We start from the raw sequence: 17,130 nt of genomic DNA on the forward strand, positions 1-17,130 counted from the left end.
GAATCGTAGAGGTTGACCATATCTTCTAGAATGCAAAATCTTAACCAGATCGTATAATTATAATAGCCAGAATCAAGAAAACAATTTCATTCTTTCTCGCTCTGTCTTTTTCTAGCACACAGGTTTTTTTTTCTAATATTTGGACATTGACATGCAATGACTGCATCTTTCAAGAGGCGATGCACCGTCAAGTGGCCCGTGTGACACCAGCAGAAGGCTGTTACGCGCGGATCCCAGGCAAAACACAGCCCTCCTCCCGCCCAACCGACCGAGGCGCGCTGCCGCATGACGCGCGGACCGTAGCCGAACCAAACGCGAACATGCAAGAAAGATAGCTATTAGACTAACATTCGAGGAAAATTAGCACTAAACTTACTAAGAAACTAAGCATGCAATCAAAATACAAATACCACTACAGTTACTAATTAATAGAAAGGTGTGTAAGGATTAATGATTTAATAAGAGGAAGAGAATTAGTGTTGGATATTATATGGTAGAGGGAATTATAATCCGAGCATAAGACCCTAAACGGTTCATGTAAGGAATAATTCGATCTACAAAGTGGAAGGAACAATGGTATAAAATTTCTAGTCAGTCTAATAGGAGGTTTCATGGTCGGTTTGACCTATTGCAAAATATGAGTTCAAGGATCTCAGAGACTTTAAAAGCTAGAGCAACCAAATTTGGTATCCACACTCCTGTGATATCGGACCTTGACAAGTTTGTTTCAAAATTTTGCCACATCCCCTTCCGCCCCCGAAAAGGACGAAAATTTGGGGCATCCACAAATCTCAGTGACTATTAAGGCTGGAGTAACCAAATTTGGTATCCACACTCCCGATAGCTCCTGTTAGATCTTACTATAACACGTGTATTTCAAAATTTCGTCCCACCATCTTCCCCCCCACAAAGGACGAAAATCTGTGGCATACACAATATTAAAGATACGAGAAAACTAAGAACGCACAATAATAGAAAATGATCATGTCTGCCAATTGCCGAATACGAGGAAACTAAAAACGAACAATAATAGAAAATTATCATGTCTACCAGATTGCCGAATCTGGATCAGACTTATCATTTCTGAAGAATAATTGCTTGCCGATATATATTTTTTTATATTTATTCTTGAATTATATATAAAAATTGTATTCACTGATGTTGGTTTATACGCAACTGAATCCTTTAAAAGACAAAATATACTATAGAGTTGCGCCACCACCGTTTGACATAATAACGAGGGAGAAAGTTGTGAGTTGCTGCTGCGACCGCAACTCTACTATTATACCCGATACTTAGACTCTCGCCCGGCAGACGATGCGTACATTGAGAGCGACAGAAAATCAGTCTGAACGTGTCGTCGGGCACTGCGTAGCGACCGAAAATTGATTTGTTACTTTTGGCTATAATAATAATCCGATCTGATCTAAATTCGGCAATCTGGTCAATATTGTCATTCTCTATGATTGTGCGTTAAATTTCCCATATCTTCAAAATTGTTGATGCCACAGATTTTCGTCCTTTGAGGGGCGATCTAACAGGAGTGCGGATACCAAATCTGATTGCTCTAGCTTTATTAGTCTCTGAGATCTGTGGATGCTACAGGTTTTCGTCCTTTGCTGGAGCGTGGAGTGTGGATTCCAAATTTGGTTGCTCTAGCTCTTATAGTCTCTGAGATCGGGGCGCTGACTTTTTGCAATGGGCAAAGCCGACAATGAAACGTGTTTGGTAAAGAGAGACAGAGCGAGAAAAAATAAAATTGCTTTCAGTTCTGGCAATAATAATGATACGATCTTGTTCTCGTATCTTTAAAATTGCGGATGCCACAGATTTTCTTTTTTTATAGGGGTGGAAGAGGGCGGGGCGAAGTTTTGAAATACACTTGTAGCAGTGACATATCACAGAAGTCTGGAAACAAAATGTCGTTGCTTTAGCTCTTATAGTTTTTGAGCAGTACGCGGTCATAGGGACGGATAGACGGACAGACGCCTATTGACGCTGATCAAGAATAAATATGGTGTCGGAAACTCTTCCTTCTGGGCGTTTCACACATCCACTTTCACCATAACAGCAACGTCGAGCAAAACGTTCTCTTTCGCTCTTTTCGTTTTCCTCTGTATATGCACACAGCAATATAACCAACAGCAACATAACCGAATTTCGCAACAACTTTTTGTTTTTGGTAAAATTACTGTAATTTCACGACTGTCCGACTGCACAACATTACATATTTTTTGTTGAAATTACAATAAAATTGCACCATCCAATTTTGACGGCCGAGATTGTTCTGCTATTCATAAATTCCGCGCATTCACGTCTGGGCGAGCCCCCAAATGTAAGAATTGAAATTAATATAACGTTATTAATATTTAGTTTCAGTTTTATAATAGTTCTGTGATAGTTTTTAATTGCTTGACTACGACTTTAGCGACGGACAACGGATGAGACGACTTATTAAAACGCCAGCTAACAACTGGGTAATGGGAGTGCCCTTTCGGACACTTGGCGGCTCTCTCGCTCTCGTACTTCGCTCTCTGCTCTCTCGCGATATATATTGATGATTAAATGGGGGTTTATATTTCCGGGATGCCCCTGGTGGAACTGGTAAGATATTCCTCATGTGAATAGTTTTAGCCACTGCAGTTGCTTCGTCTGGAATAGCAGCCACATTGTTAGACGGATGCCGTACGGCTCATTCAGCATTAACATTACCGTTAAATCTTCAAAATATTGAGGAACCTTCATGCAATATTTTCAGCATCGAAAATCATCATTTGGGACGAATGCACACTGGCGCATATATGTACGTGCATTAGAAGCGGAGAAAAGTTCACAGAGTCATCTAAAATTTGTTCGCTATAAATTAGCGACATTTAAGAACATTTTTCGCGTTCGTGCCTTTCAAACACAAGAGCGGAAGAAATCTTCAAGCTCAACATAGAGTTCAAAAACAAGATAACATTCGACGCGCAAGAAGCTTTACTTCTTAAAGCGTTGATTTAGATCGAGCAGCGTTTCAATACAATTGCTGTATTGAATACGAATTGCATCCTTTCATTCGCTTTCAGGGTACATCAAAAAAAAAGAATCGGAAGACTGCTTTCGAATAGCTGGACGTAGCAGAAGACGGATATGGTGGGAATTGGGCAACATCGACAGGGGGTTAGGATCAACTGAAGATGGTAAGAGCGGGAACGGAATATTGAGTGTTTCCGTGTCAACAAACAAAAACACATTTTATACCGCCAAGTATTGAAAAATTACACTTATATGAAAGGTACTTATATAAAAAGCGACGATTGCGAAAGTCGTACAGATCGCTATCTTCAAAGCAACTTTTAAAAGTTGGTGGTGAAAACGGGAATTTTACCAATGCTCTAAAAAGAAAAGAAGAAGACGCCCAACGTCGCTGCATAGAGAAACTGTCACCAACCACAAAACTGGTTCCGCAGTGATGAAGATATATAAAGTACGTTTGCAGCTAATTTGCTAAATGTGTTTAGCTTAAACCTGCCACTAACACACTCACGCATTTGTGCTCGCATCGTCATTATGTGAAACTTTACAAGTACCTTCAGAGCCCATTAAATTTCGGACAACCAAAATCTTAAAAGCCCCGAAAATCACCTGCGAAAATTATCATAGCCAGCTTTTCAATGCTATTACTAGACTTAGGTACTCTCCCCAAAAATAGCAGAAGTCAATTATAGTGATTGTTGAGAAGCCTCGTAGTTTTGTAGTTCAATGTTCATGTATACTACAACTGCCCTATTCATACGCTCATGAGTGTATTGCACCGCTTAGGTAACTATTTTTACGCGCATAGCTGTGTTGTTATTGCTCGTGTCCAAAACATAGCTGTAATGAAATTTTAGAATAGTTTTTCTAAAGAACAATACCGAAATTTTGGGTGACTGCAATTCTTTTATTTTAATACGACGAAAGAAAAGGTGCGTGCGTTCGATTTCAGGGATTTTTCTCGACTTCTTTCATATATTAAAACAATTTCTTCTATGCCTACCTTACCTACGGTGGCAAAGCGGGGCGAATTCGCCAAAAGCGAGAGAACGAACTTTTATTGCGCTCCCGCTTTGCCCTAGCCTAACTTACACTAGACTTCATGAAATACTATCCTAATAACAATTATTATAATTCAAATGGCGCTACACCGGCCCCGTTGAAGGCCTGGAAGGCTTCAAACCATTGGCAGAAGCGCCAATTTGTGTATCGGCCTCCTGAACGTGGCTCCGCTGCTCGTCCTTAGCTCGACCACTCTGACCCTTCCGTCCTGCCCGGCGGTTGTTTCGACCACCCTTCCGAGGAGCCACTGTTGAGGGGGCAGGTTGTCTTCGGCGACGATTACTAGGTCGCCTTCCTTTATGTTTGGCTCCTCCTGGTGCCACTTGCATCTGATTTGTAATCCCAGCACATACTCCCGGGACCATCGCTGCCAGAACATTTGCCTGGCTGACGAGACAAGCCGCCATCGCTTTAAGCAGCTCAGACCCTCCTGGTCCGGGGTCCTGGGTGCTGGGGGTGCGATGAGCGGCCCGCCTGTCAGCAGGTGCCCGGGAGTCAGCGCGTCTACGTCGCTTGGGTCTGGGCTTAGGGGTCCTAGCGGGCGCGAGTTGAGTACCGCCTCGATCCCGACCAGCACGGTCTCCAGCTCCTCTGCGGTGAGGAGAGCGCTTCCGATGGCGCGTAGGAGTAGGCCCTTGGCAGACTTCACACCGGCCTCCCAAAGTCCGCCCATGTGCGGTGCTCGAGGCGGTATGAAGGCAAACTCGCACCCGCTTCTTGACGCAAATTCGCGTATCGCGTCCGCTTCCGCCTCCATCTTCCTCCGCAGTTCGCTGAAGTGGCGACTTGCTCCGACGAAATTTGTCGCGTTGTCGCAGTTCACGCGTTGCGGACATCCTCGACGACCGACGAACCTTTGGAATGCCAACAAGAAGGAATTAGTCGTCAAATCGGAGACAATTTCTAAATGAACCGCCTTGGACGCAAAACAGACAAATAACGCTATGTAGGACTTATAAGGGGGCCTTCCACGAATTTTCAGAGTCGTATAGACTGGGCCACAAAAATCAACGCCACATACTGAAAATGGGCGGAGAGCACGGAGCCGGTCTGCGGGTAAGTTGCCCATCATTTGGGTCTGGAGCGGCTTGCATTTAAAGCAACGAATACACGACCTAACTGTCGCCCTGCAGACCGCCTGAGCATTCACTATCCAAATGCGCTGTCTAAGGATACTCACGAGTGCTCGTGGGCCGGCATGAAAATTCGTTTGATGCAGATAGCGAACGTATGCCTGCACAAACTGCGAGCGTTTTGTCAATAACAAAGGAAACTTGGCATTATATGACATAGGAGCGTTAACCCCCCAACTCCCAACAACGAAAAAGAGCACCATGTCCCAGCCTCTTCATGGATGAAGGGATTCAAGCGCTGAAGACTGGGGCCTAACTTGGCGCCTTTACGAACCCTTTCAATATCTTCTTGAGACTCATTTTTCTGTGTTATTTCGACTAGTTTTAGAAACGCCTCGTCGTATTCTACGGATGACGGAATTTTCTCAAAGTTGAGACTTTTGTCTTTGCATTTTCGGATGAAGCGGAACACGAAAACGAACACTCTTAGCAGTTTGAGGTGTGACGAGTATCCCTCGATTACATCCACTAAGTAATTTGGCTTGGCCGCGACGGTCAGTCCGACCGATTTCTTCCGACTTTCCATCTGTATCTCTTCTTCGGAAAGCTCGAAGTGTGGATTTTTGGGCCAGCTCTCTTCTTCAAACTTTAAGAACTCTGGTCCACCAAACCAGATCGACTGCACGATTTCCTCTACGTCACAACCTCTCGAAACTATGTCTGCTGGGTTCTGTTTTGTTGGCACATGCCGCCACGTAGCTTCACTTGACCACTCTTGAATCTCCGCTACTCGGTTCGCAACGAATGTTGACAACGACGAAGGGTGGGATCTGATCCAATGAAGAGTAACTTCTGAATCTGACCAGAATATCATTTTATCAATTGGAACCTTGAGCAGTGATTTGATTCGGTGACAAAGGTCTGCTGGAAGGTGAGCGGCACATAACTCAAGCCTTGGGAGCGTTTTCGTCTTGAGCGGCGCTACTTTCGACTTTGCAGTCAACAAGGAGACCTTGAAACCTTCTGCAGTCTTTCTACGGATATAGACGCAGGCTCCATAAGCTCTCATGGATGCGTCGGCAAAGGCATGTACTTGAATCGGTGACATGGGATCAGTATGCACAAATCGAGGTATGGTAATCTTCTCCAACTGACCCAAGGATTCTTTTAATAAGTTCCATGCTGTTTCCAAGTTCATTGGAATTGACTCATCCCAATCTAGCTTGTTAAGCCAAAGCTCCTACAGTAGGATCTTTCCCTTAAGTACTAAACGACTTAACAAGCTAAGGGGGTCAAACAGCTTTGATGTCACCGATAATATGTTCCGTTTTGTCGCTCGGAGACCCATAACTGACGTGTCAATTTGGAACTAAAAGACGTCTTCGTGTGGCAGCCACGATATTTCTAACGCCTTAGTTGATTTTGAGTCCGAGATCGTTATCGGTTTAACTGTGCTCTCGGATGCGGTGACCTCAGGTGAGTTCGAAAACCATTTAGTCAATTCAAACCCAGCGGTTTGAAGAACCTGAGCCACAACAGACTTAATTGTCTTTAACGCCTCTACGCAACCAGCACCAGTCAACATGTCATCGACATAGAAGTCGGAGTCGATAACTTCAGCAGCTTTAGGGAATGAGAGTTTTGCAGACTCACTCAACCTCTTCAAACACCGAATTGCCAAAAATGGGGCTGGTCCAGTCCCATATGTTACGGTGTTGAGCTGGTATATTCTCAAGGACTCAGACGGGTCTCTTCTCCACACTATGAGCTGGAATTGTCTATCCGCATCAGCGACCCAGACTTGGCGATACATCTTCTTAACAACGGCTGTTAAGGCGTACCTGTGTAGTCTGAATCGGAGCAATGTCGAATACAGCTCATCCTGTATCGTAGGACCGACCATCAATATGTCGTTCAAGGCCACCTGAGAGGACGTTTTACAAGACGCATCGAAAACAACGCGGAGCTTGGTCAACGTGCTTTCGGGCCTCAACACACACTAATGTGGAATGAAATAATGTGGAGTTTTGGGGATTGTGTTGTCTGTGGTAGACATGTGACCCAAGGAGAGGTACTCTTCCATGAACTCCAAGTACATTTTCTGTAACTCGGGGTCACGTGAACAATCTTTTTTCAAGCGATAAAAACCGCCGTTTAGCCACTTCAAAGGAGTTGCCTAAGATACTGGGATCTGATTTGAACGGCAGTTTTACTTCAAACCGACCTGAAGGCACGACCTGAGTAGTCCTCACATAACTTGTTTTCAGGAGATAAAGACTTTTGAGATGTGCTGTCGATGTGTATCACTGACTCTTCTCGACAACTCAAACAATTCCTCGCTTCTTGGGTGGCAGTCACCTTTGGAGTGTATCTGCCCGACACAATCCAGCCGAGAAGCGTTTTCTGCAGAGTTGGATAGTCAGGACCTTGTCGAATCTGACCAACAGATAGAAGTTCGAAAAATGTTTCTGCACCTATCAACATATCTATCTTCTGTGGCTTGAAGAAATATGGGTCTGCAAGTGGTAAGTTCTTTGGGATTTTCCAGTCACTCACGTTAAGTGTCTGATCAGGGTGATACCCCGAAATGGACCTTAGAATCCAGAAATCAACCGAAAACTCACTACCAGTAATTCGCGACTTCACCACCGTGTGTATCTTTTTCTTGACTTGTGAATTGGATTCACCAATACCAAGCAAGTTGATACACGACTCCTCCCTACGGATCTGTAAGCGCTGTGCTAAGTCCTCAGTTATAAAATTGGTTTGAGACCCCGAGTCAAGCAGAGCTCGGGCCAAAACATGTTCACCATTATTTGTTCGGACGCTTACGGTCGACGTAGGTGGAAGGTTGATTCTGATTGGGAGGAGGAGAAGAATTCTCTGGGGGTGATGGTAACGCTAGACTTTTATTCGCCACTGTGTACCTATGCAATAAGGTATGGTGTGAGCAGCCACACACTCGACACTTCTTAGCTTTGCATCGTACTACAGAGTGGCCTGGCTGCAGACAATTGATGCACAAGGATGCAGTTTTTGCGAATTCGAACCTTTGCATTACTGCTAGCCGACCAAATGGACTGCAATCTGTCAACAAATGGCCTTGCATTGTTGCTGCATTGTTGATTTTTAGTATTCGCGGTGGAACACGCGAATGAGCTCCGATTATGCGGCTTGCTTGGCACAGCTTTCTGCTCCTGCTTTGGTTTGTCCGAATTTTCGGCCGAAAGATGCTGATGTCTGCGATTAAGCAACTTTTCACAGTCCGTCCAAAGTGGCAGTTTGTCATAATCGAGCTGTTCTTCCCATTTCTCTTTGGTCACCGGATCGACTCTGCTCAAGACGAGATGAATAATCATCGCATTCGAGATCTTTTTATCATCGCCTATCGACAACAACGAAGCATATATGGATGAGGCGGTATCGATAAGGTTCCTTAAGGACGATGCTGATTGCTGGGTCATTTTGGGAAGATTAAATAGGGCATCAATGTGATTTTTAAAGATCAGACAATCATTATCGTAGACCCGTTTTAAGCTAGCCATTGCTTTCTCGTAGTTGGTCTCGGTTACTTGGAAAGCCCTAACTGTTCCCAACGCTTCACCGGAGAGACACGAAAGCAAATGGTTGAACTTTTCGATAATTGGAATGCTTTGGTCATTATGAACTAGAGTCTCAAATAAACCTATGAAGTTTTTAAAGTCCGAAAAGTTGCCGCTGAACTGCGGCAGAGCTAACTTCGGAAGGCGAGCACGAGTTGGGCCACCATAAGCTGGTACTGCCAGTATTGTCTCATCAGCTGTCTGTAATTCGCAAATGAGAGACATTAATTTTGCCTTTGTGACAATTGAGAGTTCTTCCAACTCGACTCCAAATTCATCGTCAATGTCTATATCTTCAATCTTCTCTTGAAGTTCGCGTGCCGTGTCAATGCTACGCATCAGCGTTTCGAGTCTGCACTCGAGCTCCGTCAATACCAGCGGAATATCCCCCGCTTCTAAACGGTCCGCTAATAAACGAATGCCTTTGACACGGCAACTGCGCTTTTTCTTCAGCTCTTCAAGGACGATATTGTTGGCTTTTGAGGTCAAATTGATTCTCAATACAAGCAACTGAAGGTGAAAGGTCGTTTCTAATAATCGTATTCAATGCCGAGTCACTCAATGAAATAGTGGGTAATTGTACCCAAACGAGGTAAAAAACCAATATACCCGAAAAATGTAGGGTATTGCGTCACGTAGCTCAAGTGCTTACGTATCTAGTTTGTGGTTGTACCCAACGAGCTAAAAATCAATATACCCGACCAATTTAGAGTAGAGCGTCGCTTGGCTGGCGCGTAAACGAAAACCTAACAAAAAGAGCAGCGATAAGAAATGGTGAGGAGCGAAAGCGAAACGAAAAATTCACCGCTGTAGTTCTGAAAACTGGATGTTGTTTATACGTATGCACCGACGACGATCGACGCTAAATTGATTTGCGAAGCACGACTTTGTCTTAATTGATAGTTGGATCCTACTGACACCAAACGAATATACCAGACGAAAACAGGGTAGCGCGTCACTTGGTGTTTGGTTTGGATCAAGCTCTCCAAAGAAAAAGAACAACAGCAATAAGCAACAGTGATGAGCGAAACGAAAAATTCACCGCTGCAGCTGCGTAGTGGTATGCTTGCGTGGCCAACGACCCAACTATAAATATGTATATTTGTCACAACGAAAACGAGAAAGGGGGAAGTGGTGACAGCGATTGCAGTTAAATGAGTTACATATATGTGTTGCGTCCAAGATGGTTCGGTGTATGTATATGTATTAATATATGTATGCTCAACTCTAACTACAGCATGCAATCTAGCTCTACTATGTCATACGTATGTGCCAAGAATTGAAAGCGAGGTGCAATTGTTTCAGCACAAGACACTGTTGTGCTGCGAGTTTTTTAATCTTTACATCTTCACTCGAGCTTTCAATTTTTTGCACAGATACCTCTTTATCAGATCGGAAAATCCAGGTGCTGGATACTCCCACTTGGCTCTCCCTTGGTATATGTATGTATGTAGCTGCAGACAGGGTATTGCACGACCGACGCGGTGATTTTTAGTTTGGTTTGTTTGATTATTTGCACACACGTCGCGGTCAATTTGGCAATTGGCTGCCGCACATATGCATGTACATGTATGTATGTATGTACAATAGATTTTGGCTATTTATCTTTTCTTCGCTGTGTCACTGTCACTTTTTGCCTTTCCACTTGAATTAATATGTACGTTTAAATTGCGAGTCCACCCGGGGGCGCCATGAAATTTTAGAATAGTTTTTCTAAAGAACAATACCGAAATTTTGGGTGACTGCAATTCTTTTATTTTAATACGACGAAAGAAAAGGGGTGCGTGCGTTCGATTTCAGGGATTTTTCTCGACTCGTTAGTCAAAATCTCTAGATGAACCCAACCGCACGCATAGTTTATACCGCCTCATCATTCATATACATGTCTAACATAACCACCCATATTAAATAACCAATATATGAAAAGAAATAAGCACAATATATTAAAAGATTATACAGTCCAATAATTCATAACCAGTGATGATTACTAAGCCGGTAAAAGTCATCGTCGTACAGACCAATAAGCCTGCTTACTTGTCTTTCAAAGCTTTTTAAAAAAGTCCTCCTCCTGCGCATCAGCCCATACATCCAAACCAGCAACATAGTAGAATCGCACCAGCTCGTCTTTCGAGAAAAGCATGGTTAAGCAGGTCAGCCGCATCACATCAGAAATGCGTACTGCATTTGAAGAACGGGAACTGACTGAGTCTAGCTAAGAGATCTTATGTACCAAAAAACATCCTCCTCTCTTGTCTCTTAACCGTCTTGTACGCGGCTAATATCCCTATAAATAAACAGGTAAAAACTCCCACGCTTACCGATGACACCGCGATTCTTAATCGCTCCAGATGCACCAGTAAAGACACACCATCAGATTGGCGCATACAAGAAAAAGAAAATGCAATCATATTACTTTTACTCTTTTACTACTTGTCCACTAATCGCTCGCTTTCCCTTAATCTTAGACTATAAAGTCCTCCTGAAAACTACGTGCTGAAACCTATCTAGACTTTGACTCAGAGCTATGGGGCAACGCAAGCAGAAGCAACGTCGACATTATCCAGCGAGCACAGTCCAGAATGGCACCTCCGTAATGAGAATATCCAAAGAGACTTAACCATCAAACTTTTAAAAGCTGCGATACTAAAATAAAAGGCAAAACATCAAGCTAAGCTCGGCTACCATTCTTTTGCAAGGTCGCTACTCAGAGTTTGTAGAACCAGCCGACTGCAGCGAAACGATCAGCCAGTCCAGATTTCTTAAAAGCCCGTCAATAGACCGCTGGGGATCTTCCCTTTCCTGCATTGTGAGACATGGTGTCTAAAGCCGCCATGTTTGCAGAGTTATGCGAAATCGTGGTTCTAATTGCAACCTATCGTCTTTTAGTCGCTTGTATTGGTCCTGTAGACTCTTTTATACTCCTTGTCTTGAAGAAGTTGGGTTGTAGTACCAGATCTGGCCTACTCGTCTGCTATACAATTGCCCTCAATGTCCTGGTGGCCTAGGACCTATATAAAGCTGATAGCAAATTGCTGAGCCATCTCGTAAAGAAATCAGTGGCAGTCTGGCACGGTGACCGAGTGCAAGGAAGTGGCATTTAGCGATTTGATCGCAGCTTGGCTGTCGCTATAAATGTTTATACGAGCTGACATAACGGCAACTGAAATGAAAGCATTTCAGAGGTTCCTTGATCCTCCGATTAGAAGACACTACAGTGATCAGGGAGCCTGAAGAAGTACCTGGTCCGCAGTCCGGACCTGACGGCTTGAACGGATTGAAGCGGTTTACTGCCCAGATTATGCTCCGTTTTGTGAGAATTCCATCGAGGTTACCGAGCCTTCTCTGGGGAGATGTGAGAAATGACATTGTTATTGTTTGTGTGTTTTAGTTAGAGGTCATGGCCTCTAGGCGTTTCCCTCGAAGAGGAACGAAGAGGAAGGGTCAAAGCAGTGACCCATAAGATAAGATTACATAAGTGTGTGCGTGTTTGTACTGAGTGCGTACATAGAATGAGCGCGATAACAGAAACCTTAAGAGAGAAGTGACTTATGAGCTATTAACGGGGTGATCCGAACAAAGATAGTTCTGCATCTTCCGGGCATATTGGGGCTTAAGAGGGGAGTAGTTTCTCCAGGGCTGTATTATATTTGTCCCAGTTGGCTTTCCTGGGGTTGATATAGTCAGTTGGTTTTGGGCTCTCCAGAGATAGTATCGTCTCAATGTACCTGTTGTCAGAGAATCAGTGGTCCTCATGGACTTTTCAATTCTTGACCATGTCTGACAGTGAGTGTGAGACACTACGGTGAGGTCAATGAATCGTTGTCCCGATTACAAATCGTTGGATTAGAGTTAAGGATAAAGCTGAAGAGTGACTCACCCATACATTTGTGTCCGAGCTCCCCCAATAGGCCTATGTCTGATCTCTCGCTATAGCTTGCGAACGAGGTATCTTGGAGGAGCCCATTCATCCTGATCCATATAGGATGACATCAGTCTTAGGTGTATCCTTCACACCTCAAGGCACGCCACACAGGTGTCACAGTTTCTAAAGTTATGGAAGAAGAATGCAGGTACGGATTTTACCTTCGTTTTGGCCTACAATAGCTTGTACTCCTTTGTCGGTAATCCACAGATCTTGCTTCCCACTACGCAAGGCTCCTAGATTAGGATTACGCCGGCTCTGCTCGCATCCAAGCGGAGTATAAGGCCAGCAGATGCTGCTTTACAGTAGTGGCGATTGGTTTGAAGTACTATTAGGAACATCTTCAAAGTTCTCCACTACTGTAATGTCGAGAGAGACCCTCGTTCGGCACATGGACTCGAAGTCCAGCATTAGCTCCGTGTCCGAAGAGTAGCCTTCTTGGGCCGGCTCTAGCTGGTCATCGAGAGCTTCGATCTCCGAGGGAACGTCCTGCTCGACTGGGTTGTCGACAGGACGTGCCTTGGTCGCTGCGTCCGACTTGTACACCTTGATGGTGACTGAGCTGAAGTCGAAGGTCAGCTCGATTTTTGCTTCCTCTATCGGGGCCAGTGACTCTTTGTTGAGCACGAGCACAGCCTGGTTAGTCGGAAATTGCGTCGTCTCAACTTTGACTACCTTCCAGTTGCACCTGTGCAACATATTGAGGATGTTGGCTATCTGCGCAAACCACACGTACTATGGAGCGTTTTACAGCTGGTCCAGGCGTCTCTTGCGAGCGCTGCCTTTTTGTTTGAGGAGCCTTTTTCTGCTCCAATGTGAAATCAGGTAGCACTGCCGAGGCCAACTTTACCTTCTTCAGCCAATTGGCTGATGGGCTGGCTTGTGTGCTTCTGTAAGCGAGGCTTCGACAAAATCTCGACAAATCGAGACAGAGACATGTTAAAGCTAGTATTATAGTTATATAGTTATATATAACTTTTAATTTTCCGGTAATAATGGACGTTTTAGTTGAAATCAATCATAAAAATATCAAGGGTCTTAGCTCTACGTAAGAGTCTGTGCCCTATAAACATTTTTTTGAGCCCACATGCCTGACTGAACCTCGGGACAGGCCGACCTGGTCGCAGGGAAGTAAGCACTGTGTAAGCAATTAATTAATTAATTAATTTAGTAATTAAATAATGTAATATATTTTTTTAGGTATGCTCTTTTTAATTTTGGTTTTTGTTTTAATGTTTTCCTTCTAGGACTGTGTATGGTTTGGAGTATGTAATACTGATGCCTTTAATCATAATCAATACTGTTCCTATAATGGGACAGCGAAAGCAATGCCTAACGATGGCTTAAATTTGTTAAAAGAGCGTTGCAGCTTTCTACTTGATGAAAGTCAAACGGAGTTCTGCTGCGATATTAATCAGGTACGTACAACATATGGTAAACCACTAGTTGCGAATTTGAAAACATGTTAAAATCAAGAATCAAACCTACTTTTAATATATAGTGATGACCTTCAATGGCACAGTAATAACATTTCAGTTTAATACTGTTTTCTATCTTGGACGTTGACATGCAATGACTGCATCTTGCAAGAGTCGATGCAATTACTACACCGTCAAGTGGCCCGTCTGAAACCAGCAGAAGGCTGTTACGCGAGCATGCAGGCAAGATAGCTGTTAGACTAATATTCGAGGAAAATTAGCATTAAAGTTACTGAGAGAACCAGGCATGCATTCAAAATACAATACCACTACAATTACTAATTACTAGAAAGGTGTGTAAGGATTATAAGAGGAAGAGAATTAGTAGTGGAGATAATATGGTAGAGGGAATTATAATCCGAGCATAAGACCCTAGACGGTTCATGCAAGGAATAATTCGATCTACAAAATGGAAGGAAAAACGGTATAAAATTTCTAGTCAGTCTAATAGGAATCGTGAAGTTTATGCGTCTCAACAGATCAGGGCGAGGTATAGAGAGTCTTTGTTATATAGGGGTCGTCAAATTCCTTTGACCACCTCTTTATAAACCCAAGCACACCCATGGCCTTATTTACCATGGTAGAAATGTGTTCGGAAAACTTTAACTTGGGGTCTAACATAACACCCAGATCATCCACCAGGGTAATTCTCTCAAGAGAACCACCAAATAGGGTGTAGGGAGCCAACAAAGGGCTAGAACGATGAAATGTCATAACTTTGCCTTTCGAGGCATTAAGGTGTAACAAGTTTGCACAACACCATGACTGAAAGCTATTGAGATCGGATTGCAAACGAGAATGAAATGAAATGTCCTTGTACTGGACACAGAGTTTAACATCATCCGCATACATAAGTACTCGAGAGTATGTTAATACAGAAGGCAGGTCATTAATAAGGAGTGTGAAGAGTAAGGGGCCTAGATTGCTGCCCTGTGGTACTCCCGAAGAAACATTTAGTGGCAAAGAGAAGGAGTTTTTGAAGAGGACCCTTTGAGACCTGGGACAAAGATAGCAAGTAATCCGTCTCAGGAGGTTGGGCGGAAATCTTATAAGGTTAAGTTTATGCGCTAAAAGGGAATGGTTTACAGAGCCGAATGCTTTACTAAAGTCGGTGTAAATAACATCCGTCTGTAAGTTACCTTGAAAGCCTTTAATAATGAAAGAGGTCAACTCTGAAAAGTTCGTGGTGGTTGATCGCCGCCTTATAAATCCATGCTGAGTTGGAGATATAAATAACTTGCAGAGATGTTGCAAGTGCGGCGTTAGAACCTTCTCAAACATTTTGGGAACAGTGAATAACTTTGCTATACCTCTAAAATTTTTTGCGTCAGACTTGCTACCTTTTTATGGAGAGGAATTATAAACGATTATTTCCAGATCGGGGGGAAGCAAGAAGAATCGATGGACAGGGTGAAGAGTAGCAGTACCTAAATACACAACCTGGAACCCCGTCTGGACCCGGTGAAAACACCGGCTTTACTAGTCGAAGATCATGAAGTAAAGAACATTCATTTAACAAGGGACTGAAAATGCCGTTCGACCTCGGTAAACCGTATGGGTACGGATGACCAGAGAAGCTTTCCTCAGAATAGGTGGTTTTAAAAAATTGGGCAAAAAGATCGGCAATTGCCTGATCATTATTTGCCGACGTATTACAAAATGATTGCGAGGATGTGTGTGCGGACATTGTGCGTACTCACGGTTTTCCTCGACTTTCCAACCTGACCATCTTGCCATTGCATGGAGTGATGAATTCCTTCAAGGGTACGACATCTCTGCCTGTCCAAATTCTTCCAGAGTGCGTGGACAATGATGCAATCAAATATTACCTCCTTAGTAGCCAGCGTTTACAACGCGCGAAGATGTGAGATGGCACCCGCAAATGCTGTAACTTCTCGATAGAAGTCAGCTCAGATTCACTATCAATAACAGCTGTGAACATGGAATGTCTAGTCTCCGCTGAACTTGGGTAGCGCGATCCATTGGAAATATCCATAATGGATTGGGACTTTTTATGTATGTATAGCCAAAGACGCATGTTCGCGATTGTGTATTTTGTCACGGGCAACACATTATTTATGCGTGTACTCAATTCAAGGCTCTTGATGTTGTGGATCGCCGCACGTTCGCAATGGATAATAATTTGTGCTTCAATTGTCTAAGCCGATCTCATCAATTAAATAGGTGTAATTCCATAAACATGTGCCGTCTGTGTAAGTTGAGGAACCACACTCTTGTCCATCCTGAGGATATACGCTCTGTCCCGGTTTCCGCTGCTGTCAATACATCCGCTGACTCAACCTTCCGCTCGTCCAAGTTCGCTGCGGATGCTGATCCTGCCGTGGTCAGCCACCATACATTGGAGAGGGAATTCGGTGCCAATGGTCACGCTATATTGCCAACGATTTTGGCCACTATAGTCGACTCCAGGGGCAACGAGACAACCTGCAGGATACTGCTGGATACTGGTTCAACTATAACGATGGTCGCCGAATCATTTATTCAACGAATCAGATTGCCGCGCACGCATGCTCATATACCAGTGGTTGGTCTAGGCGCAAAACCCTGCTGGGGTTACAGGGAGGTCGCGCCACATTCCCGTTGCTTTCCCGCACAAGCTCAGCCTCAGTGGTGGTCACAGGTCTGATTATGAACACTTTAACCTCCTCGATTCCAGCCTAGCGGATCGAGTCGAACACACCGATGTGGAAAAGGATTCGTGATCTACTCTTAGCGGACCCTACATTTGGTAAACCAGGCGAAATCGACGTGATTTTAGGAGCTGATCAGCTTTGGAACATTTACATTGGACAACGCAAAGAGTTTGGCCTAGAATATGCTATTGCACTTCATACTAATTTTGGTTGGGTCATTACAGGCAGCTACCATTTCAGTAGCGATGCTTACACCCACGCACTAGCACATCAAGCTCACGAGGATCTGGACTCTTTAGTTCGAACGATCATGGATAAGGA

The 17,130-nt window shown here is 43.9% G+C and overlaps 1 protein-coding gene and 1 long non-coding RNA gene across 8 annotated transcripts in view; both read left to right on the top strand.

Moving 5' to 3' along the window:
- The window catches only part of Npc1a (Niemann-Pick type C-1a), a 205,208-nt gene that overhangs the window by 23,945 nt on the left and 164,133 nt on the right, over positions 1 to 17,130 (top strand). For all 7 annotated transcript variants that reach the window (XM_033380368.1, XM_033380367.1, XM_033380370.1 and 4 more), the window contains exon 3: positions 13,925 to 14,095. In XM_033380368.1, the coding sequence (XP_033236259.1) occupies positions 13,925 to 14,095 (171 nt within the window). The remainder of the gene's footprint in view (positions 1 to 13,924; positions 14,096 to 17,130) is intronic.
- LOC117184125 (uncharacterized) lies at positions 7,621 to 11,427 on the top strand. Its single transcript, XR_004469335.1, has 2 exons — positions 7,621 to 7,678; positions 11,221 to 11,427. It is a non-coding gene; the product is annotated as an uncharacterized lncRNA (long non-coding RNA).

The sequence above is a fragment of the Drosophila pseudoobscura genome, chromosome 4, assembly GCF_009870125.1.
Source record: "Drosophila pseudoobscura strain MV-25-SWS-2005 chromosome 4, UCI_Dpse_MV25, whole genome shotgun sequence".
NCBI lineage: Eukaryota > Metazoa > Arthropoda > Insecta > Diptera > Drosophilidae > Drosophila > Drosophila pseudoobscura.